Here is a 26,060-nt window from a genome sequence, read left to right as displayed (position 1 = left end):
GTTTTTTCACTTGGTATCACCAGGGGGCAGAGTTGAGGTTGTGTGTGTTGTGGGGGAGGGGGGTGGCAGCTGGGCAAGAGCATCTCAGAAGAGAGAGGCTGAGCCCAGGAGAAGATACTGAAAGGATCCTAGAAGGATAAATAAACACAGCATTTATTGCACATGGCCCTTTGCTGTCGTGTCCCCCACTTTTCACTCTGGAAGTATGGTTGTCCTGCAGATGGGTGTATCTGTGCCAAACCGTGTGCTCCCTCCTCTAACATGGCTTCCTTCCTTTTTATTTTCACCTTAGCTATGAAATTGCTGGATTTGTAGTGCTGGTTTTATGGGCTGGGGAGGGGAAGGGGGGGAGAGATAATTACAACATCCCTGGAACAGGTGTGATCCTTGCCTTACTGGTACGTGCTCTCAACCTTCTCTCTATATTAAGAAGTTTCTGGGGGAGGGAATAGATACATATAATATCAGAAGGAGCTAATGGCTTGTGACATATAAGCCCCCAGGATGGAACTCTACTAATGACAGCCAGAGTCTGAAGGGTATGGTGGGGGAGCACTCCTCCGTGTTCAGGCCTCTAGCCTTGTCCAAGCTTGTGTGTGTGTGAGAGAGAGAGAGACAAGGATTATCTAGCCAGGCCATGTGGCCTCAGCCTTGGGTTAGGGTTTTCCCAGCTGAGAAGTGCAGGGGCTGAGGGAGGAAAAGAGGTAGAGTTTAAGCAATGAGATTTGCATGAAGTCCTGGAGAGAGACAGAGGCACAAGGCAGTTGCTTCTGCAGACAGGGCAGCAGTGCCTAACCTGAGGTTTCTGTAAGAGGGAGATAGGTACATGCTGTTCGTCACCACCCCTGTTCTAGGACACAGCATGTGTCATAAATGGACAAATTACACGAAGAAAATACTGGGGTCCACATCCTAGATTTCTGCTCCAAATGGGAACCTGACAGGCAGGGCCCCAAATTCTACTACCACTCAGCATAGGGACAAGAATAGTAAGTTTCCTTCTTGCTTTGTCTGTGATGCTATGTCTGACTTGTTCCATCTAATAAAGGGGTTCTCGACTTGTGGGCTGCAATCTGCCTGCCCTTCCCATACCACTAAAGGAGAAAGGTTCTCAGCTAGACAGGATGGGAAAATATGGAGACCCACTGGTCTAACAGCGTCACCTTAAGCACATGAATGCACTGACATGCTTCATTTCAACCAATAGGATTGCACTGTGCAAATAGCTGATTTGGGGGATGAGGAGAGAAGGGGGAGCGTGACTTATATCTGATGTCACAATCCCATCACTTGGCAACGTGCTGTTTGTGTAGCAACAGGAGGGGGATGAGGAGAAGCAAGGAAGCTTCCTCTGCTGCCACAGTCTCACAATAATCTGCGTTTTCCCCCGCATGTTGATCATAGGCAGATGGCGTAAGGACACCTGCTGTGTGAAAGGGTCACCTGTGACTTACACATGCGTAGGACATCACCAAGCAGGCCTGCACCTACGGCTCAGATTATCTAAGTGGGATGGTTCTGTTGGGTTCTGAAGGAACTCCGTCTAGCAAAGGACTTTTGTAGGTCTGGGTTAATTCTCTCCACTGGGATGAGCAAACAGGCTGCGCCTTGTCTCCGGAGGACTCCTTCTCCACCCTCTTTTGGCTGCCTTTTGATTATCTGCCAAAGTGCGTGGCAGACAAATATTTGTCCTGTGGTCTCAGACGCTACCTCATGCCTGTTTGAACAGGTTCTTAATTTAGTACTTTGAATATTGTGCTTATCCCATTCTCACCCTGGGGTGGAAATAAAACCACAGACCTCGCTGTCTATATATTTGGTTCATGTTCTTACCTCTAGCAGTCTTTGCAAAGGTGTGGGAGTGAGGGGAGGTAAGGGGCAGGCGAAGTTCTGCGGTACTTCTGTCTAACAGAGTTTTGATATTTATTTTTTCTAATAAGTACAGCCTTGTCTGAAAAATTCCAACAACTAAACAGCAGGAAATACAGCACTAAGCTGCTTCTGCTGAATATGGATATACAGGAACCTGCTTATAGTGAGTCTCTATGTAGATACATCGCGGAATAGAAATCCTACAGTGTTTCAGTCCAACTTCCTGGGGCTTCATGCTGCTGGTAGCCAACGAAAACTCATTTTTTTCCTTTTAGCTGGAGATGGGTCCCCGTTCTCGGTGTGTATTTTCAGGGGATGGCACTTGCCTGGGGAGAAGAGCAGAGTCACCAAAAAGCTACGCTCCAGCTACATTGACCCAGCTTTCAGCGAAAAGACTTCACAAGGAACAGGGTTGGTGCACAATCCCCCCTTTGGGGAAAACCAGCACTGGGGCTGAAAAGAACTCTGGGCCGGGCACCAGCACACAGTGGTGAACATTAGGCAAGAGCCCCCAGGCAGCGGTTTGACATCAGCCTCCACGAAGGTGCAGGTCCAGCTATATCAACAAGGGATGTGTTTGTGAAGACAGGACCTGAGTCTTGCAGGGTTGCTGGCAAAGCATGTGGGTGGAGTGCTGCAAGTGGGGGATTAAGCTACATCGTTTAATAAAGTAGAGCCAGCATGTGTTTAAGTGAAGTGCGTTACAACAACAAGTCAATCATCTCTCTTTCTAACCCATCTCCTTTGGGGCAGTTCAGTGACTAAGAAAATCAGAAAGGGTTTTCAGCTGCAAAGGGGTATTTATGACAGTGCATTTTAAAAGTAGAGGATAAAGAGATGTGCAGAGTTTCAGCCAAAAAGAACTGCATATTTACCCCTTCAGTGCTGCTTAGGGCAGACCCCCCACTGGTCTGCATCCTGTAACTAAAACACAAAGGTCATCAATACATGTCCAGGCAAATGCCACCATTGCCCTTATTTGTGAGCTAACAGCCAATTTCAAGATTCTTGCAGTACCCAAACCTCATACACGTGTCATAAACCAGTACAGACCTAGTTCAAATCCACCCCAGTTATTTCCTCCTTGAGGTCACACCGGTAGGGTACACATGGGCAGGTTTCCTGCACACCTTCTTCTGCCACCCCAAAACCTTTGGGTTTGACAGTGGGAGCAGGTCCTGCCACTTACCTTCTCATTTCTGGACATGAAAGTGAGTCCCATCTGCCTTGTTTACACACTGAATCCTTTCAGCGCCTTTAAGTGTTCGGGAGAAGCTTGTCATGAGTCACTTGGAGAAGGAACAGAAACACGACATAAGAACAGTTTAAGAAGCAGGTTTATTGTCCATCAGCATCTGCGGAATTAGGTCCCTCTCCTGCAGAGCTACTTGCTGGAGTTGACTGTGCCCTGTTCCCAGCGGGTGCTCTGTCAGACTAGCAAACCTGAGTTCCCCTCTGCAGTTCAGCAATAGTCTTGGGTGTGTTGGGCAAGGCAAAGATTTCAAAGTAATGGCTGCCACATACTAGGGACAACCTGCACCAAAACCTGAGGGCTTGAGCAGATTCCAGGTCTCATGAGAGCAGCTCAGCCAGGCAGTGGCTGGACTTAGAGTCTCCATCTTGTTCCCTGAACCAATGCAGTGAAGATAAATTAAGACCTCTCATTTATCTTTTTTTAAAAATAGTTTACTCAAGGACCACAAACACCAAAATGCCTTAATATGGTTATTGTTTGGCACGGCCACAGGGCAGAGTGAAAGTAGTTTAAGTGCCCGAACTGTGAATTTCCATATCTGAATCCATCTGGATTTCTTAAGTTTAACCTTCACTCTGAAGCTTCTGGATTTGTAATGCATGTTTTGGGGACAATTACAACGCTCTCTCATAGTATGTGGTTTTCCCCTTAAACAACTGATATATACTCTCCAATTTAGATCCAGCTGAATGTAGCTTTCTCTCTGGGAATATCCTTAGGTTTTTGTACCTATTAAAAATTTCATACCCAAACACTAAACAAGTATTTCCGTGTGATCTCTCCTGTGAGTTGAACAGCTGTAGCATTGGCCTTAAAGGATTTAAAAACCAAGTTTTAATGGCCACATTCACCAGTAGGCTCTGGCTGTTTTATACCATGCTTGGGCAGTGTAGAAGGGCCAGGATGCATTGAACAGCTAGGCTAGGTTTACACCTGCTTTGCATTACTGGAGTAGTGCTAGCTAGCAGAGACCTACTGGTGAGCCTGACCCTTCAATCTGTAACTGACTTACTGTATCAGGTATCGAGTGTTCAGGGTAATTTTTAAATTACAATTAAAAAAGAAGGGGATAAACAAAATTTGCTATGAGGCTGGAAATTCCCCCCATCTTCTGCCCCCCCCTCAATTTGGGAGCCTGGACTCAGCAAAGGGGAGAGCAGCGGGGTGTGGACAACAGGAGATAGAGCTGGAGGGTAAAGAAGGGGACCCCCATACCAGGTAAGGCAGACATGCCAGTTGCAGTGGGAGGGAGCAGATGGGGGAGCCATGTTAGGGTCAGGAGAATGGTGAGTTGCTGATCGCAGCAGGAGGGAGTGGGAGGGAGTGAAGGAAAGAAAAAACAGAATAAACGGAGGGGGGGAGAGAAGCGGGGAGAAACAACCCAAGGGAGACAGCAAGGTAATATTTAAAATTGTGTTACAGTGAAATACACATTATTGGGTTTGTATCTTTTTATCAACATGTGTGGCTTAAGTGTAGGGCGAGGTGTTACTAGAGGCCCGGGGGAGGAGGGGGAGAGGAGTGGAGGGGGGGCGGGAGGCAGAGCTGGTGTGTGGAACTAGCCCCTTCCCCCCACCCCAGCTTTTGGGGTGCAATGACACTAGTGCTCTCAGCCATCCTCACCCAGTCCAATGGGGGCTTGTTGCAACAGCCAGTGCTTTGCGGGTTGCAAGAAGTAGGATTTCATTTTACTCTCAGTTCTATTTGTAACCCTGCTATTTGCTTAAGCTTGAGTAAAATACAGTTATGCAGGAAGTAAAATCTTCTACCAATTAGCATTTTGTATACTTTGGATACAAGTGCTACAGAAACTGAGAGCAGCTTTTTTCTAAAGATCAAACTCAGCAAGGTATGGCTGTCCAGTGCCATGCTTAGCGTTAAGAGATTTTTCACTCTTTGTAGCCCTCATAATCACGTTGTGCTGTGGCGATTAAAACTGCCAGAGCAGATCAAACCAGTGGTCCGTGTAGCCCAGTGTGCAGTCTCTGACAGCAGCCAGCTGTGGGATAATCTACCATGGTTTCATCCTGCTCTCTGATCATTAGAATGGCTGAGCCCTGAAGCTTTTATATCGCTTCCAGAACTGTTGTTAACTATTATAACTGGATAGTCCTGTTTTCTGTAAATGTTCTGTTCAGTCCCTCTGGTTTTTGACAAGGGGGTGGCATGCTCAGCAGGGTGGGTCTCAAGCACTGAAATGTGATGCTTGTGAACTGGAGTCTGGTACTAATCAGGACTGGCCAGATTTGATATAGGGTAATCCCCACACGTAGGGCTGACACTTCCCTGAATTTAGAGTGGCAATCCATTAACAGAAAAAAGTCTGGTCTTTGCCAGGGTCCCACTGGGACTGAAACTGAAGATTTGCTAACTTTGAGGGGAAAAATAGGAATTTCAGCAGTTTGTCTCAGGTGGCTCTGATTTCTTGCTGAGGCTTATGTGTACTTCCCCACCTGATGTGTGTGTGGCACGGAGAACACCATTACAGCTTCCGCATGGATACCACCTTGTGGTACAGAGAAACTTTTTTAAAAAACAAACATACATAGATATGGCTTGCAGTTTAGTTTCAAGGTGTCTTTTCTCTCCCAAATAGATACTGGCGGGAAGGTAACTAAACCAAGCCAGAACACAGATACATGCTTTTTAGAACAGGCTTTATAAAACATCCTCAAGTTGGGAACTAATCTGTTCAGTTTATCTCCTGCTAATTGACCTATTGCCAGACCTGGAGCACCATTCCCCAATGGCCACCTCCTCCCCAGCTAACCTGCGAGAAGACTGTCACCCAACACTCCCTGAGTAGAAGACAGATCAGTTCACATAGTGGGAATAGTATCAATCTGCTGGGGGTCAGGGGGGATTCTTTTCACCATCCTCTCTTCCCTACCTGCAGGGAAAGCAACAGCTCCATGAAATGTACCTAAGCAAGCTAAGCACTAGACTAGCCTGATGTTGTAACTTAGTGAAATGCTACTCTCAGACAAGAGCTGTCCACCCTGTTTTAGTACTGGGTGCTAGCACCCATTTGTATTTCTCAAAGTAGTGGCCCAGAAATTGGGAATCAACCAGGAGCACAGGTAAGGGAGAAGGCTCAGCTTGGTAATATGTGATTGACTCATGGGGAGGGGAAGAGAGGCATTTTTAAAGAGGCTGCAGCTGGGGAAATGTCTGTTCTTTAGGAACCAATCTCTAGTTCAGGACGGGAATGAGAGATGAACCAACCACCATGATGTGAACTGGTAGGGATTAGGCCAAGAAGAACATGTGGGCTGTCACCCTTCCAGCAAGATATCCGATGAGGAACCTGTGTGACTACTGACATGAGCCTTGGGCATGGAAGAGATTCTGCAGGAGCGCAACAAGACCCATTTGACACCTGTTGGGACAGGTAGTCAACCCTCAAAAGTAAACATAAGGCTATTGTTAATGGGAGTTGGCAGAGAGAATGGGACAGATCTGAAGAGGCATATGTAGATGATAAATCTTAGTTTGCCCAGAAGGTAATTACCTTTCTCAACTAAATGCCTTCTAATAACCTTTAATGATAACTGTACAATACAGCTATAGGTACACTCACCCATTATAGGTGGAACTGGTAGCAACACCTATAGGTAAGGTTGCCCAACATTTTGAATTAGACTCTGCTTTCAGTTGCTTATAACTTTGCAAAACTTTAACCATTTGGGCAGAAATTTCCCGTGGCAGTTGCCTCCTTCAGGCTGAATTTCTGGATAAAGTTGTAGCTAAAATCGTAGAGCTGTTTTTAGAAACAAGATTAGGGAAATATTTTTCCCGTTAATGCTTATAACTTCTTAGTTGAGTAGCTCTTGGGCCCCCATGCTTTAGAGCAGGAACGTCTGGTGTTAGGGATGTGCTTTTTGGCATCCCTGTGAAAACTTGCCCAAATTTGACTAAGTTATAAGCTTCCAAAAAAAAAAAAAAGCCACCCCACCCCTCAATCCACACATGTTCAACAGACTTGTTCTGAAGCTAAATTCTCTAGAGACTCCATAGATGCTGAGCATGCTCCATCACTGGACTGAGAAGGGTTTTCAATGCAATTATTGCTCCTGGCCATGGTGCTGGGCAAACCTAGGGGGTGCTATGGTGCTGGGCAAACCTGAGAGCAGGGAGGCTGTCTGCTGGTGTCCAGGCAGTAAGGAAGCAGCAGCCACTCTGGAATGCAAAGCAAGGAGGGGTGCGTGTTTGGGAGGAGGAAGGGAAACAGGGGGACTGCAGCTACCTGAGGGTGAGGGGCAGCAGAAGGGAAAGGGAAGGGGGGGGGGGTGGGAATAAACAGGCTAGGGGCAGGGGACTAACCACTTCCCTCCAGAGCCTGGAATTGAAGCTGGGAGTACTGTGTCTACATTCCTCTGCTGTCAACTAATATACTTTGCCAGTGGGTTTTAAAGCTCTTTCTCCCCGCCGTCGTGGCAGGTTCACAGAGAAGATGACTGCGTAACTGGTAGCAATCTTAGGTGGTAAACATGCATGCTGTAGATCTAAAGGTCTGAACCCTGCTCACTCACCTTAGGGGATCAACATGATTCTCTCTGATGGAATGTCTGTTCCTTCATTTTGTTTTACAACACCTCTTTTAAATGAACTGAAGATTGCAAAGTCAAGCACTCAGTTTAGGAGATCCCACAGTTAAGGTTGCCCAGTGCAGAGGGTCCTGTAGGGGGGAAAATATTTGATCATGTAATGAAAGACTATCAAAATACAGATGCACAAGAGGGCTGCATTAAGGTTGCACTAAACCTTAATTGTGGCATTTTCTAACTTTAGAGTGCTTGACTTTGCAACTTTGACACTGAATAGTTCTTAAAGTTCATACACACGAGAAATCAGTGTGTGGAGAGTATTTACACTTTCTCTACAGACCTACTGAAGATCCATGTTCAGTTACACACACGTGTGAATGTGTGTTGGGAATCCTCCAGAGACCTGAAGACCCAATATGTGAGGCATCTATCTTTGCCTTAAAGGCATGTTATCAGCATTCTTATCTGCTTTGACATTTTATTATTCTCCTACCATCTTAATTCCGGGGGGAGCCTGGCAGTAGGGTGGGGTTGGTTATGAAAGTTGTTCTCCAAGTGGGACTTATGTCTGTCTTAATTGAACAGCTTTCTTCTAGAGCGCAAGCACTGGGCTCTCTCTAAGTGCTTACAACTAGTACCCAAACAACTGAAGCAATGGCTGAGTGACGCCGGTCAGTTGTGCCATATCTGGTCACTACTGGGCAGAGCTGGCTGGGAATTTTTCAAAAAACTGTTTTATCAGAAAATGCAGATTAGCTGAAATGAAATAAACTTTTCATGGGAAGTTTTCTGGTCCAAGGTGGAATTTCTGGTCAAAATCAGAGATAAAAATCCCCCTGAATTAGTCAAGCCTGGTGGGTAGGGCCCCTTCTGGGAATGGGAAACTTTAGCTTCAAGGCCCTCTTTCAAATAAGCCAGAGCAGGGACTTGAAGAAAGATTCCCCACATCCCAGGCAAGAGCTCTAACCCCCGGGTTATTAGCAATCCCAGGGTGGGGTGGTCTGAATCTCTTTCACCTCAATGCACAATGGGAATTTTTCTGAAATCTCGGATTTTTGGAGGGTGGGAAAATGGTTGTGCTCAGCTCTCCTAGTTGGCAAATGTGCTGTGCAGTGGGACACTTCTAAACTATTACATCCCACCCAGTATTAAAATGTAGTTAATGTAGTGACTATGGAGAAAAAAAACAAAACATGCTTTATTCAACAGATCTGCTCCATGGTCATCTTCAAGTCAGACTAGTCTGTGACAAAACAAGTTTTTACTAGTTAGCTCTGAGACAATACAAACCTTAACAGTAAGCGGGATTCCAGTAAGCTATTGTCAGCCCTAGTCTGAGACGGATTCACTATACTTGTTCAGATTCCAAGCTAGTGCTAAGAGACAGAACAATCAAGTTAAATAAGGGCTGGAGCTTTTTCAGAAGACTAACATTTTGAGTTGTCAATCGAGTGGTCAATGGAAAGTTATTCAGAGAGAGACAGAATTCCACAACGTTTTTACACGTGACTTTTCCCGACCATACCTAACTTAGAATGCTAAGAGACGAAGAACAAAGTAAGTGGCTAGCACTGGAAGAAGGAACAACTAGCAAGTATGAAGCAGGAGTGCAACCTATTTACTACAAGAGATCAAGCTATTTTGTGTTAGGAATACAGACTATGTAGGCAATGCCACACGTGTTCATTGAACAATTTAACTTGTTTAAGTTTCTGAATTTTCAAAACACCACCACAAAGATAAATATAAAGAAATTTTATTTTTTCAGATATTTATATAAAAGAAATAATACTCATGGCCAAGTCCTGTACAGACCGTATCTTCCTTATAAACTCTTCTTTTAGTTTAAAATGCATGTACAAAATTGCACATTGCAGATTACAAAAATCAAACAAGTAATCTCTTTGCCTGTAAACAATTCTAGCACAGGGATGAATGTTATACATTCCAAAATGTCTAACCCTCCAAGGAAAAAAACCCAAACAAACTGCAATCTCCATAGAGGTGCTAGTATTACAAACTGATTGGTGTATTTCTAAATTATATATGACACACAGGAGCACAAAACAGCGCACAAGGCAAGTCGCCTTTCTGTCTTAAGCATGTAAAACAAAGACTTAGAATCCAATCTTGCTCCTGTTTGAGTCCCTAACAAGGCTCTCAGTGCCGTCAGTGGCCGCAGGAGTGAGACCACTATGCCAAGGTAGCGGATTGCAGTATGTTTTAACCTCCAGTTTTGTTTTTAAATTGGCTACCATCAATTGGCAGGAACCAGGAGTACACTTGTAAACATGGATTTTCCACTCAAGTTGATTAAAAAGGATACAGTATCTCCTACACACTACTAAATTAAGATAAACTGTTTTACATTTAATCAAGTGCAAGTTATAAACGAATATTTTCCACTTCGACTAATTATTTTGATTCTAATATTACAGTCTGTAATAGCAATGTAAAAAAAAAATCCAGTACACATAATCCACAGCTGCATTTTTATTAAGCCCTGTAGTCTCCAGTTTAAGTATAGAATGTTACCATGTTTGAAAGCCAATCTGTTGAAAATTATCTTGGAAAGGCTTTTCTGACAAAAAATAGAGAATTTGGAGTCAGTATGCAACAGAATTAATCAGTTAGCTCTGTCTGAATAAGATACACGAGCCAGAACAGAAATTTACACACACAGAATTCTAAAACTCCACTAGAAACAGAAACCCTGAAGTAATACTGAATCCAAGCAAATTAGTTTTTACAATGTGAACAGGCTCTGTTTGTAGGAATAAATCCCAAATTTCTCATTCAACCGACTCCAAAAAAAGTACCTGCTCAAATTTCAAAATCCCTCCTGCCAGGGAGGTTCAGGAAGGGTTGCCTCTTCTCAACCTGTTAATTTAATGAGGCAAGTAGGGAGAGACAAAAACACAATTAAAAATCTACCACCATTGTTGCAGCAGCAAAGTGGAATCTGGGATGAGTTGCTTAGGTTTACTAGCTACTCTTCTTTACGTTAGGTCTTGAATGCCTGGTCATTCTAGTTACCTGTCTGAAACCCCTGGAGGAATATAATGTGGGATTCTAGTTTCTAAATGACTGATTTTTGTATAGTTCTGCTTTTGAGCAATGTTAAGGTGGTTGGGCTGCTGGTGGCTATATGGGGGTGTATGCGGGGGGGGGGGGAATGACAGTTGTTACTTCTCCCTTCTGAGAGAGTCCTTTGATCCCCTCTGTTTGTAGTTAAAGTGATACTGCTCTTGGGAATGGAGAATTCAGAATAGAATTCAAGTGGTGGTTAACAGAGCTCCAAGTTGAAAAGTTTGAGGCTAAGAATAGATTTTTTCCCACACTATAAAGAAATGTAATAAACTTAATGAGAACTAAGAATGACGACCACTATAGATGAGAACTTTCAGGACTCTATCCAGCCTCCCATCACTTCTGTAGCAGCTGGGCCATTCTACTAGGCTTAGGCAGCCACACACACAACCCCAAGTACCTGCCCTCCCCACCAAGAAACTGACATTATACATCAGTGATGTTGGTATGTGCCTGCCCAAACCTGTTCCCTTCTGTAGAGACACACACACTCCACCCAACTCAGCAGCAGTAGTAATTACTCTTGGGATGACAGCAGGACACCATATTCTAACACAGGAAGCTTTATCAGCCCAAGAAGAAATTTTAGAGAGAGCACGACGACAAACCTTGGACGGACACCTCAAAAAACAGAGCTTGTCTAGGAGAAGCAGCTGGTTTCTTCCTCCCCCTGCTCCACATCACAGACCAAAAAACCTACAGAGGTGGGAGAGTTCTCACTCCAACAAACCTTGTCACGCCCCGATGAACCTGTATGGGGAGTTACTGCAAGCTCACAGTTGCCGTCATTCAGAAAGCTGGAGCAGTGGAAATGCTCAGACCCAACATAGAGAGTAGCAATGCAACTATAATTAAGCAAGATGCTCAATCACATAAGCTCTTCATCCCCACACGGCCCTACAACTGCTTGGTAGGGAATTATTTCTCCCCTCCCTTTTTGGCCTCAAAGCTGGTGGGCCTGTTTCTCAGTTGAGTCAACTGTGCATTCAGAATACAGGGTGTGGTGGGAGGCACAGAATTTCGGCTGAATAGTGCCCTTAAATTTCATCTCTCATGTCACACCATGCAAACTAGCTCACTTTTAAACAGCACATGAAAGCCAATAACTTCACTAACCCAATATTGCACCTTTAAAAAAAAAATTATTTTTCCCCCCACCAATGGAGTTAAAAAAATGTGACAGTGGTAAAGCTATTCCAGCGTAAATACAGTACTTAGTACATTGAAACTGGTTGTTCGTATGCCAGAACTACCCTAAACGTGTCTTCATAATACACAGTATTTGCAACTAAGTAGCACTGTTCGCCAGAGCTGATTTTTCAATGGGCGGTATTAATAAGCCAAATACCTCTAATCTTTTAGATATAAGGGAACACCCAAGGGACCAGCAAAAACTTGTTTCCTTCTAGAGCCAAATCCTTAACTAGAGCGGGGGGTTCTCAACCTTTTTCTTTCTGAGGCCCCACAACATGCTATAAAAACTCCCACCTGTGCCACAGTCACTGGTTTTCTGCCTCTAAAAGCCAGGGCCGGCGTTAGGGGGTAGCGAGCAGGGCAACTGCTCAGGGCCCCCCCCACGAAGCTACATTGCTCAAGCTTCAGCTTCAGCCCTGAGTGGCAGAGCTCATGGACCCAGGCTTCAGCCCCATGCAGTGGGGCTGTGGCCTTCTGCCCTGGGCCCCAGCAAGTCTAATGCTGGCTCTGCTTGGAGACCCCCCCTGAAACCTGCTTGAGGCCCCCTAGGGGACCCGGACCTCTGGTTAAGAACCACTGAACTAGAGATTTGCCTTTTTAAAAAAAAAAAAAAAAAAAATCAGGAAAGTAGCTGCCTTTTGGAGTTTGTCCTTACTGCAGATTTCACTTAACTACAGATCAGAACTCTGCATTGTCTGGTTCATTTTCAGAACTCAGGAACCTTACTCGATCACATGTGGGTGATGGTGACCATGGCTATAGAGAGAAAGATTGTGAAGTTACCAGTCACAAGGCTGGGAGGCACAGACTTTCTAGAGAACAAGTCTGGGAAACATTTAAATGAGCAACACAAGCTAGTTTTGACTAAATATTTTTATAAAGTTTGTATTCAGTATAGAAAACTTTTACTAAATTTGATTGTCAAATTTATCCATGGATAGACTACAAAACTGGTCAAAAAGATTTCAAGGCTACTGTTTTACAGACTTCCGTCCCCAAAGCAATTAAAAAAATTGTTGCATTATATTTTCCCAGCCTGCTAGGATACATGGCACCATATTGCTTACCACAAGCATGTAAGTTTCTGTTGCCATCTCAGAAACTGGTGCAGGTCAAGTTTTGGGAGCCCAGAAGTACTCCTGTAGAAGTAGTAGTAATGATTCAGGAACTAGCACAAAATGATCTGGGTCAGTAACAATCTAATGCCCCAAGAGTGTTTGAGGGCACTGTACAGCTGCAATCTTGCAGAGTGTATGTAAGGCAGAGGTCCTGTCTGCTTGGGGTCATAAGACTTCATGACATTGGCTCGAGAATGGTGGGTAGGTAATGACTATGGTAGTCTACCATACAACCCTACCATAGTCATTACCTACCCACCATTTTAGAGAGTCTTCCTCTTGTGATGGATATTAAATAGGAAAAGTGGCACAGTAAGAATCCAGAACCTCATTTCTGAGTCTCCTCTGTTTCAGTTCTTTTTGCACAGAGTGCCCTATGTGATCGGCATGATTCTGAGCTATTACTCGAGTGAATTAAGTAAGCTATCCCAAGTAAGTGCCAGTAAGTATTTACTACATACCCACCATCATATGTTCTATGTATTCTCTGTTACAGAAAAATGGAGGTTTTTTTTAAACCAGGACTTTCATATCCTTTTACCTGTAAAGCCAGGCTCCTTAGACTAACTCTACAGAGCTCAGTAACAGCCATGAAATCGACTTTGTACCTAAAAGTCACAATCTTAATGTTCAATCTCTCTGGCTTTCACAGGTCAGACAGGAGTACTGTGTTCCCCAGTAGGGAACCTCCTCTTTCCACAATGCTAATTCAGAGCAGTTATTATTTATGGTGACCATCCATTCAGTTTGCAGTACATACAGCCATGACCTGTAATGCTTAAAATGTATCAGTGATAAATGGTATTATAAAATAACCATATTCTCTGCATCATCAGTTCTGAACTGCCTCTTGGTAGACATGCTGTTTGGCAGAACTTCTAAAAGGGGCCTTGCAGTCGCAAGATTTAGTATAATTATGCAGGGCTTCCACCCTACTATTTGATTGCTGGAATATGGAAAGTACGGTGCTATTGCATACTTCACCGTCACATTCATTACAGTTGAGGAAACTGCAGTTCCTTTAATTTTGTATACCTGGATGGGTAGATTAGATAAAGAGAAGTATTTATTCCTTGCTTTGAATTCATAGATATTTGCATGCTTTAATCAGATTTGTTGGCTACTCTAGCATTGATAAATCATATCTGAGCTGAAAGGAAAATACTTAAATGCACATATCTGGCACAAGAAACGGCCTGACTTTAGAATTAGTTACGGCTGGAACCACAAGGAGACAAAATTTCTGCATTCACAGTATTTATGCCATTGTCAAAAACTTAGTGTAGTGGTTCCAGATTACTGTACCCCTTTCAAGAGTCTGATTTGTCGTGTCCCCCTCAAGTTTCACCTCACTTAAAAACTACTTGCTTACAAAATCAGACATAAAACTACAGAAGTGTCACAGCACACTGTTACTGAAAAATTGCTGACTCATTTTTACCATATAATAAAATTGATTGGAATATAAATATTGTATTTACATCATAGTGTGATACTTGAGCCTGTTTTTCACTTGCAAGCCTTGTCTGAAGCCTAAGCCTCGCTGCCCGGGGGTTAAGCATATATTTTAGCTTTGCAGGGCCCCCTGGGGCACGGGCATTGACCTTGCTTGTCACCCCCTAATGCAAGCCCTGCACTTGTGACCATTCTAAATCTGTCTCACAACCCCCAGGTTGAGAGACTGATCTAGATGAGTTATGTACACCCTGGAAGACCTCTGTGTACACCAGTTGAGAATCACTGACTTAAGCATAGGTCCATTTTCAAAGGACATAGCTAGTACCAAAAAACAGATGCCAGCTTGGGTTGCTTCCAGGGTTCCAATGCACCAATTCTCATTAACAATATTCCACTGTAAAGCCACTGGGGATGTGGATTTTAATTCCTGGATGTGTACACCCTGTTTGTATGAGTTGTTTCAACATAAGTGGAGTTCCATCTTAGGCCTGTTTTCTGCATGCAATGAACTTCAGAAGAAGTTTAGAAAGAGCGTCTAGCCAGTAGCCATAATGTCAAACAGGGACAAGTGGCTAAACAAGGCCAATGCAAAGTTGTTTTGGAAGACAGTTCAAACTGTAAAATTTCAGTTAAAGCTATTTGGATGTTTGTCCCATTAGTACACACTACACATGATCTTTTGCACTCTTTTTTCCTCCTGTTTTCTGAAACCTGTATTAGCAGCACTTGCCATCGAAGATCCCACAGTGCAAAAGTAAATTATGTTCCTGCTCTGAGCCAACATCTCTCTCTTCTTTAGGTCTGATAAGTCTAACAGCATGAACAGGTTGCAAGTCACTTCACAACAGGGATAGAAAACAATGATAGAAAACAATTGAGTGGCACAAGATTGCTTAGCAGTTTAACACACTTTGTCCTCCACAATAGAATATGGTTTCCATATTAACTGCAAAATTTCTCACCCAGAGCATTGAGACTCTCCATAAACTCTGATTTCGTTGACAACCTTCAAAGAGGCAACTGGAACGAAGTTTGCTAAATACTCTAGTTTTGAGACGATTTCAGAGTAAAAACCTGGATTTGTGCTGGAAATGGCCCAACTTGATTATCATACACATTGTAAGGAGAGTGCTCACTTTAGATAAGCTATTACCAGCAGGAGAGTGGGGTGGGGAGAGAGGAAACCTTTTGTAGTGGTAAACAACCATTTTTTCATGGTTTGTGTGTATAAAAACATCTTCTGTACTTTCCACAGTATGCATCCGATGAAGTGAGCTGTAGCTCACGAAAGCTTATGCTCAAATAAATTGGTTAGTCTCTAATGTGCCACAAGTCCTCCTTTTCTTTTTGAGAAGATGTAATTCAACTCGAGAAGTTTCTTCAGTGAATCACAGGAGTAACTGTCATGTAATTAAGTACCAGAGTTAGGACTTACTGCACCCAAGGTTGAATTGCAGCAAGAGACAGGGGCTTTGCAGTCAGCATTTGCAGGATTCTCTTCACACACACACTGCCCAATCAAGACTTCACTTTCCCTTGCTCATCTTCCTACATGTTTTTAAAAGGGAGGCTGCCTGCCAGATTCTGTATATCTGAATAGCCTATCAAGCCACTGTGCTCAACGTTGATGACATACATACTCTCCTCCTTGGTGATCAGATTAACAAGCAGATGATTTTGTTCTTGGTCACATTACTATTTAACCAAATAAAAATACTTAGAAAATGGCAATGTTGCTGCACAAATCGAGTATTTGTCAAATGTATACTTAGCTTCAATGAAAAAGAGATAAGCGGAAGGAAATCAGAAAACCCTGTGAAAGAAACAGTGAAATTGCTAGAGACAGTAGTTGGAGGTGTAAACAAAGATGATGAAAAAAGTATCACCAAAAATAATTATATAATATTTTGGTGATCATTATTTTTATATATATAAATTGATGGTGAAAAAAGTAAGTCTGGAGGCCCTGACAAAATGCACTGAAGAAACAGCAGAGGAAGTTTCAGGAACTCTGAAAATAACTTTAAGAATATGAAGGAAAAACCCTAAGAAACTGTTGGCTTATTAGGCAGGCATCTATACAAGGAATACATTCAGACAGGAATCAGTATATAAAGTTTAGTTACATCATGGCAATCCAACTACCATCTGCAGTGGGACTAATGATTAGGACATAAAGGAGATTTAGTGTATATTTGACTATCAATGCCCAGAATAATCTTATAGGATAACTGAATAAATACCATTAGTTAAAAATCCCATACCATGGATTAGAAATTGGTTGCCAAATAAGAGAAGTAGCAGTTCATATCAAGATTGCTATGCTAACAATCACATCCTGTGGGATAATTCAGGGTTTAATATTGGGACTTATTCAAACAACATTTTACGATGAGACAGATGTAATTGAAGGTATAAGTGATATTTAGAGACTTCTCCACCCAAACACTGAAATGCAGCCACCGCTGAGGTGAAATGACAGCTGCTGCAGCACTGCTCTTCTCTAGTCGGTGTTGGTATATGACAGAATAGCCTGCATCACTGAAAATGGAGCAGGAATTTTAGGTATGCAGAATGTAATTGCTCAAGTTGTAATTCAACACCTGTGTTTTGACAGGACACCCCATACTCTTGGGAAAGTGCCATGGGATCTTTAGTGCCATATCTATGCAAAAAGGACTACAGTGCAGCATAGCAACGGCCCTGAACATATACTGGCATAACTCCATAGTGTAGATGGAGCCTAGAGCACTGAAAGGGGTTTTTCTTGATGCTCGAGGTCAGAACTCTACCTCCCTGAGTGACAGAAGCTAGGCTGACAGAAGTATTCTTCCATTAGCCTAGTTACGTCTACACCAGAGGTTTGGTTGGCCAAACTATGAGCATCAGATCTATGCCACCTAAATTTTAAGTGCTACTCAGGACATTGTCTTTATGCCTCTTCTGGCAGATAGGACCTCCAACAGAACAGCTAATCCCAGCAATGCACTGTGACATTAGCTCAGTACTGAACTAAGAGAGAAGAATGCCATCTACTTATTTACCAACATCACAATTCAGTTAGTCTTTTCACTCTTTTCCTTTAACTAAAGAAGAGGGGAAACAGAACTAGAACAAAACACATTTATTAGAATATCAATGGAGTTTGGATTCCACATCTGAGCTTGACGCAGTTTATACCCAGAAGTGGAGGGGAAAAACCCATTACGGGAATCTGCAACAACCACGCTGATGGGTCAGGCCAGCTGATGAAACTGGACGATGTTACTACACATTCTGAATGAGAAGTGAATTAAACAGCTCTTCTAGGAATGGAACCACAAATTACAAGCAGTAGAATATGTTTTCCATACTCCAAGTCAGCGTGGGCAGTAATCAGTTGCCAATAGCTCCCACCCCCTGCCGGAGGAAAGTAGGAGTGAACAGGAATTCCTAGCCACAAGTACTCACCCACCACCACCTTTCTGTAGCACCTAGACACAAAGACATGCCAAACATAAGTACCAATTATATACCATGGACCAATGCTTTTTAGTGCAGAGTAATATTTTTATACTCTAGATCTTAAGGAAGGTGTCAACTAAACTGCAATCAAATTTACTGATGAGAAACACAAAATAGTAACACACAAGCAGAGTGACCAAGAGAGATTGGAACTGTCTAGAAAATAATGCAAGACTGACTGGTAGTGATGATAAATTGCAGATATGAGAATCTTTTGCTTGAACAGTCAGTATCAGGAATGTGTGTGAAGAGATCAGATTAAGTCTAGGAGGATAGGTAAAATTTTCATAGTCCTGAAGTCTCATTTAAAGTCAGCCGACTTTTAATGAGAATTAGGCTTTTAAGTGCCTGTCACTTCTGAAACCAGGATGTGAGCACCCAAGTCACTTAAGTGGTTTTGAAAATTTTAACAGATATCAGGGTCTAAAATGGCCTAATGAGACTGTACTTGGTGCACTGTGCACTTTATTGGTTCTGAAAATTTAGGAACAATGAAGAAAAACTAGGAGAAATACAAAAAGCAACAAAAATGATACAAGGATCAGACGACATGAAAGACTGAGGGAGCTATATATAATCTAAAAAGAACACCTGGGGAAATAAACAGGGTATTACAACATTTTAAAAGATGGTCCGACAAGCAACAATGGACTGAAGTAAAGAAAGCTTAGGCTTAATATTACAAGCTAAAAAGAGTGGTAGAAGAACAGACTTAAGGAGGTAGTCATAAAACCAACACTGCAGGCATTCAAGATGAGGTCGGATAAGACTTTGGTGAGAATAACATGCCATGTAGCTCCACAAATTGCGGAGGTATCACTGGAGAAAGAAACCAAGTGATGTTTCGTAGCCCTACTAGTGCTATGCTGGAGGGGCTCCTCATTGGCCCCATATCATAATTCTGCCACCATTTTGGAAGCAAGGTTGTGGTGATTTCTCTTCGTGGAGCTCATCCCCTTCTCTAGATATTGGTGAACTAACCCTATCGGAAATTATATGCAGTGCCTTTAAAGCTATATCTTTAAATACTTCGGAGGAGCAAAGAGCACCTACAAAATGAACTAGATTGCAGCAAGTGTCAGGTGTTTTTCAACCTTTTCCTCAGGTACTGCTAGAAGGTCTTCACCCACCTCCCCCACTTTCATTTGAAACTACACAAGTTGACCACTGTGCCGTATCATCAAAATACTTATTTTCCATTAATGAAGTAGAAACACTGCCAGTGCAGAGCACTCAGTGCAAGTTTGCTTACCAAGTAGAGTTCCCTCCTTCCCTCATTATGTAAAGCTTGTGTTTAAGTGTAAAAAATTAATTGATTCTCTACTTCTGCACCATCACCTTTGCAAAGACATGCAGTTTTTCATGTACTAAGCACTGGTTCATTTTTAACACATTTGCCAGACATGGCACATTACTACTGGTTGAATTCTATTAGTGTGGTGAAACTGACTGAACGCTTAGCAAAAGATCTTTACGTTGTAGTTACTTCGTAAGAATTAAGCGGCATTGCGTTTGTTCGCTAGTATTTCTAATACACAATTCTTAGGACAGAAGAAGGGAGTTTTAGACTATCACTGAAATCACTCATTCTGGCTCTGGCTATGCTACAACTTTACTCAGTTTTTAAATGATTAACGTGGTTTGCATCTCCACTACTCATTGAAGTCATCTGTGCTAAGTGTGTGTCCCAGGCCTGACAAGGGGAAGCCTCACGCACAGTTTACATTTACAGCTATGCTATTTTAAGTCAACCCTCTCACAAGACTCTCTTTACAAGCAAAAAACATTGTATGCATATCAATTCCCCTTCGTGCATTTCAAAGCATAGCTGAAGTAGCTTTCAGAAGAGGACATGGATGAGATAAAATGGTTATGGAATTGGTTTAATTGATCATGCTTATAAAACAAACTATATTAGTTAAGATATTTTCCAAAGACTATGGTGGGGCCCCATCCTGCAACTGGGTCTGCTCATGCTGAGCCCCACTGACTTCAGTGGTTCTAAGTATGGGCAGATCCAGGATCAGGGCCTTACAGGGTTTCTTGTTGAATGAACCTTCAGAGTTCATGCTGAAAATGAAAATTTAATTGTACGAAACCACAAGACTGAATAAACCTTGATTTGCAGAAGCGCTCAAAACATGCATATCAAAGGGTAGTAAAAAAGCAAAACTGCCCATAACATGGTTTTTGCTATTTATCCAGAGAATCCCAAAAAGCAAGTCTAAGCAGAGAAAACCATTCCCTTTCTATCCCTTATTAGTAAAATCTAGGCAAAAATAAATAAATCACACTGGACTCTTCCACCCAGAAACTCATTTCACATTCTGACTTTTGACTCTTCCCCTCCCTAGACAACTAGAAAAATGTGTTTAGGATAAAATAGAACAAGAAAATATTATTTACATATTTCTTCTGAAAAAATAAATCTAGTTCTCCATTGTGTTTCTATGATTTATTCAAACATAATACAATGGAGTTACCATAAAGTAACTGTTAGAGCTAAAAAACAATCTGAGCCCTTTTCTGGGTAGCACTGAATTGCTACTATACCCCATAAAGAGCAAGCAGAACTGGAATGTGCACAGTGAAAGAAATGGCATAAATGACACTCTTCTGCCAAATTAATTTCTTCCAGATGCGTTTGCTATAAAAATAAGGTTTAGGTGACATCAAAAAAGTTTCAAGTTTCAATAAATAAATAAATAAATATATATATATATATCAATGCTCCAAGTTTGCATTAGCACAAGAAATAATATGGAGCTTATGGTCTGTAAGAGTACTTTCTTACAGTTGAATCTGTAATTAAATATCATTCATTCTAACCTAAGTTACCTAGCAGAATCTCTCTCAGCTAAGGCTAGATTTTAAAACCAGACCCATTCAAGTGCTTTACTTGCATCTCTTAACTGCCAGCTGCAAATTAAAAGCTACTCTGCAGCAAAACAATCTTTTTAAAAAAATTCTTCTCAATACCAAGAAATACCATCACCACATTTTGTTTTCTATACACACACACTTTAAAAAAAGAAATGGGTAATTTTAGCTTTTTTCAAGCTCTGAACAAACATATTGAACCATCACTACACACTATATTAAGGTGTATTAGGAATTATGCCTTTTGCAGGAAAATAAAGTTGACTCTCTGTAAACGGGTTATTTTAGTTCTGAAATCTTTACAAGTTCTTCACTTGAACTTTGAAAAAAACAACCCCCAAACACCCTTCCCTTTGAAGTGTAGGAATTTCTCTTGAAGTCAGCTTTAAACGTTAAATACCCAATATAAAACCGTTTTGTACTCAGTGCAACATAAAATATACCTTACAAGATGTTTAATACCCGACTTCTGTACTTTGCTTCCTTCCCAGGCATCAATAAATAAAGAGGGACCTTCAATCTAGGTACTTAAAATTATCTATTGGTCAATAAATCTCGAACCTTTGAACCCCTATGTTTTTCCTGCAACGCTCTAGTGCTTCCCCCCCCCATCAAATCCCCAAACCGACTCCGGAATATTTTAAGACGACTCTGGAAAGTCGAAGATCTTTCCTTCTCCGCTGCGGCAGCGCGTTGGGGCCGGGGGCCTTTGGCTCCTCCCCGGCAGGCGAGCCCAGTCTGCGAGCCGCCGTGCAAAGCGCCGGGGGTGGGGGGACGACGAGGAAGCGAGACTCGCACGTGTTTTCGGGGCCGCTCCCGTCCCGGGTCCAGTCTGAGGCGCGGGGCTGGGGGTCGCCCCCTTCTCCCGGGCAGGCTGCTCAGTCTCTGTCCCACTCCGGCCCGCGGCTTCAGCAGGCGCTGGTCTCCGGCGCGGCGGGCTCCTCCGGGGGCGGCGGGGCGGGCGGGCCCGCGGCGCTGATGTGGCAGCCGCTGGAGAGGTGGCTGCGGACGCGGCCCTGCAGCTGGGTGACCTGGGCCCGCAGGAGGCTGGCGGTGGCGGCCAGCTCGGCGTTCTGCCCCTTCAGCGCCTTCACCTTCTCCTCCAGCCGCGCGATCCGCTCCAGCTTCCGCCGCCGGCACTTGGAGGCCGCGATGCGGTTCCGCAGCCGCTTCCGCTCGGCCTTCAGCCGCTCCTGGCTCTCCGCGTCCAGCGGCGACAGCGAGGGCGGCGTCGGGGCGCTGCTGCCGGCCTCGCCCGGCGGGGGCGCCTCGGGCACAGTCTGCGGCTCCTCCAGGGCCCTGGCGGCGCCGGGAGCGGGGAGCCGGCCGCTGCCCAGCCCCGGCGGGGCGGGGGAGGAGAAGGGCAGGCCCGGCGGGGCGGCGGAGTAGGTGCCGCCCGCGGGGCTGAGCGGCCCGGCCGGGTGGAAGCTGCCGAGGGTGGTGTAGACGGCGGGCGGGTCGGCGGCGGGCCGGCAGGGCCCCGGGGAGAGCGGCGCCCCGAGCAGCTGGTTCTGCTTGTGCAGGTCGGCCAGGGCCTTGACGAAGCCGTCGGCGAATCCCTCCTGCTCCTGCGTCACCTGCTGGCGGTAGAGGAAGGGCCCGGCCGCGGGGGGCGGGGGGCCGGCAGCGGGGCAGGGGCTGGCGGGGCCCAGGCCCGGGCTGCCTTGGATCAGCAGCTGCTCCAGGTCCGCGGCGGGCGGCAGCTTCAGCAGCGGCAGCTCCGCAGGGGACCCGGCCGCCAACAGAGCCGCCTCCGGGCCGCCCCTGCCGCCGGCTCCTCCCCCCGCTGCCGAGCCCGGGGGCGCCGCGGCGGGGATGAGCCTAAGCGCCGCGCCGCTCCGGGTGCCGCCGGGCGGCCGCAGGGTGTACGACCCCGGCAGCGCCGAGGGGGAGGCGGCCGCCGCCATCTCCCGCTTCTTACCGGCCCCGAGCAGCAGCTTGTGCCCCGCCGTCTCCGCCCCGGCCCCGAGCCCGTTGCCGAAGCCGGGCACGAAGTCGGGCAGCAGCTCCAGCCCCTCCTCGGGGTAGAACGGGGCCTCCATCTTCACCGCCGCCCGGCCGCCGCTCATGCTGCCCGCCCGGCCGGCCAGGGGGCCCGCCCCGCCTCCGGCCGGAGCGGGAGCAAGGGGACCCCCCGCGGGGGCTGCGGGGACTGGTCGCTCGCCTGGGATGTCGGGGGGCCCCCGCCCGCCTCAGCCCGGCACCCAGGGGAAGGAGATCCAGAGCCGCATGCACGGCAGGGAGGTGGGCTGCCTGCGCCCGGGCCGCCCAGGCTCTGCTCCGCGCGGTGTCCGCGATGGGGGAGGCGGGGGCCGGGCTCACCTCTGGCAGGCGGGTCGGCTCCCCCGGGGGCAGCTGCAGCCTCAGCCGCCGCCCAGGGCTCCGCGCCTTCGGCTTGTGGCATTTACTGAAACTCCTACAGGGGAACTGATGTCAAACCCCCTCCCAGCAGCAGCGCCGCCTTCGCGCCCGCTCTCTCCGCCCCTCCAGCGGCCGCGGCTCTCTCCCTCCCGCCTGGGCATGGGAGCGCACACAGCTCCGCGCTGGCAGCTGCCCACACACCCGCCCACGCTCCCTTGCTGCGGGCTGAACAGCTCTGCCAGCTGGGAAAAGGGGCTTTGGCAGAGCGCCCCCCCGGGTGAGAGCTGTGGGCGGGTGTGTGTGTATGGGGAGGGGGGTTCATTTATAAATGATCGCTCTTCATCGCCTTCATGGCACAGAGGAGCAGGGGCTTGTTCTGCTCCTCGCGTTATTCCGCTGACTGTAACTCACAGCTTCCCAAACTCGTCTTTAGCCTGACCTGTTTGCATCCCTCTCGAATGCTAGGGAGAGGCACTGACCCAATAACGCAGTGGAGGGGATTGTAAACCCTGCAGCGTTTATGTGGGAGGACCACAGTGGATGAAAACATCACCCCATAATCTGACTTTCTCTTTGCAGACTACTACGCAGAAAGTATGCTAAGGGAATGCGCAGGTTGCATAATTAAGCACTAAAAAATCAGGAAGTACCATTTGAAAATTCCACCTGCAACCCTAACTGTGCCTCATTACCCTGCCTTCTGACACCCTCTTTAATTACCTGATGTATTGTGTCTCCGGTAACACAGCAGAACATCCTTACCGTTTTCTAATGCCCTTCTCAAGGGCATCTTGGAAAGTGTGCAGTGAATGAGGCAATGCTGTGCAGCTGCCTTCCCCTAGTAAATATACTGTCTAAGATGTGTAGTAAGGTGTGTAGGCTGGGGAGTGGTTATCAAACTTTTACTTTCACAGACCACTTAAAAATTGCTGAAGTCTCAGCAGGCCACTTAATGACCTTTCCAAATGTTTGTACCCTTAGCTAACTCTTGTAAAGTGCTAGGGATAAAAGCATTATATTTTAAAAAAATCATGTTTTTTGTTCTACAAATAAAAGCACACACTTCATATTTTTAATATCAGTAGTCTTACCTTTCTAATGCGATGGATGTGCCCTCTCTCCCCTGCCGCGACAGTCCCCGAACTGGGGCTGGGAAGGAGGGGGGTGTCTCCCTCTCATCCCCACCCAGGCAGCTCCTGAGCTGGGGCTGGGAAGGAGGGCCATCTCTCCCCGGTAGCTACAGGCCTGGAACTGGGGAAAGTCGCCTCTTTCTCTGGCCACCGCAGTCCTGCACATCCTAAATTCTTCCCACCCCTTCTCCCTGTGTGGCTCCCCAATTAGGTGGGTGGCCCTTCATTCTCTCATGTGCAGCCGCCCAAGCACGCACCTTAGAGCAGTAATTTTCAAACTGCGGGTTGTGACACAGTACTGGGTCATGGAACGTAAGGCACTGGGTCTCAGTGGCTCTGGTCAGCATCACCAACCAGGCCATTAAAAGTCCTGTTGGCGGTGCTGTCCAGTTAAGGCAGCCTAGTCCCTACCTTTTGTGACACCGCGCTGTGCCCCAGGATCGGCCAGCGGCAGGTCTGGCTCCTAAGTGGGGGGGCTACGGGGCTCCACGCACTGCCCCTGCCCTGAGCACTGGTTCCGCACTCCCATTGGCTGGTTGCCAGCCAATGGGAGCTGTGGGGGCAGTGCCTGTGGCCGAGCACTGCGTAGAGTCGCCTGTGCGCCTCTGCCTAGGAGCCAGTCCTGTTGCTGGCTGCTTCCGGGGTGCAGCGCAGTTCATGGGGCCAGGACAGGCAGGAAGCCTGCCTTAGCACCCCTGCTGCACTGCTGACTGGGAGCTGCCTGAGGTAAGCCCATGCCCCAACCCAATCTCCCACCCCAGCCCTGAGCCCCCCAAACTCAGAGCCCCTTCCTGCACACCAAACCCCTCATTCCCAGCCTCACCCCAGAGCCTGCAGCCCCAGCCCAGAGCCCTGACCCCCTCCCACACTCCATCCTCCTGCCCCAGCCCAGAGCCCCCCTTTCACACCCTGAACCCCTCATTCCTGGACCCACCCCAGAGCCTGCACCCTCAGCCCAGACTCTCTCCCAACCCCCTGCCCCAGCACAGAGTCCCCTCCCACACCCTGAACCCCTCATTCCTGGCTCCACCCTGTAGTCCTCACCCCTGCACCCCAACCTCTGCCCTAGCTCTGAGGCCCTCCCAAACCCCTCACCCCAGCTCTGTTGGGTCATGGACATCACCAATTTTCTTCAACTGAGACACTAGAAAAAAAGTTTGAAAACCACTGCCTTAGAGGGAACTATCTGCAGACCCCCTGAATGGAGCTAGTGCACCACTGGTGGTCCGCGGACTACAGTTTGAGAACCTCTGGGCTAGGGTTTTGCAGAATACCTTGCCTCAGTCAGTTGTATACAACTGACTCATTAATTCTTTATCTACTATACTCAGGGTACAACAAAATAGTAGAAAATGCTAAATGTGTTCAGGGTTGTAGGGAGGAAATTATGCATTGTATTTTTGAGCTGTAAGAGAACTGTGTCATTGGTTAAAAGGATGGGGGGCATTAACAATTTTTTAAAATCTCTACTTAAAATTCCTTGGGTTGGGGTATTAATGTGGCACTGACCAAGCTGATGATAGCTCCTTTTGAGCCACTCAGTGCGTGCCATCTTCAGCTTGCTGAATGAATGAACCTCAGGCCTTAGTGACCGATCCGTTAATATAGCAATTCTCCCTGTGCCCCTATTATCCACCAGTCGTTCTCCTGC

The 26,060-nt window shown here is 45.9% G+C and overlaps 1 protein-coding gene and 1 long non-coding RNA gene across 2 annotated transcripts; both read right to left on the bottom strand.

Annotated features, from left to right (window-relative positions):
• Positions 1–1,952: 1,952 nt before the first annotated feature.
• Positions 1,953–24,220, bottom strand: LOC311520667. Its single transcript, XR_014711657.1, has 4 exons — positions 23,241–24,220; positions 7,660–7,805; positions 3,062–3,161; positions 1,953–2,198 (listed from the first exon to the last, which is right to left on the bottom strand). It is a non-coding gene; the product is annotated as an uncharacterized lncRNA (long non-coding RNA).
• Positions 20,775–23,242, bottom strand: LOC311520666 (transcription factor JunD-like). Its single transcript, XM_084628294.1, has one exon. It carries the CDS (start codon positions 22,985–22,987, stop codon positions 21,827–21,829), a length of 1,161 nt encoding a protein of 386 aa, XP_084484420.1. The 5' UTR covers positions 22,988–23,242; the 3' UTR covers positions 20,775–21,826.
• Positions 24,221–26,060: the final 1,840 nt, after the last annotated feature.

The sequence above is a fragment of the Lepidochelys olivacea genome (genome assembly GCF_965140295.1).
Source record: "Lepidochelys olivacea isolate rLepOli2 genome assembly, chromosome: 5".
NCBI lineage: Eukaryota > Metazoa > Chordata > Testudines > Cheloniidae > Lepidochelys > Lepidochelys olivacea.
Note: the sequence above shows the minus strand (reverse complement) of the source record. Positions and strands in the feature narration are given on the sequence as shown.

Excerpts from the sequence above, each read along its gene's own strand:
- LOC311520666 (XM_084628294.1), bottom strand. The coding sequence starts at position 22,987 with ATGAGCGGCGGCCGGGCGGCGGTGAAGATGGAGGCCCCGTTCTACCCC.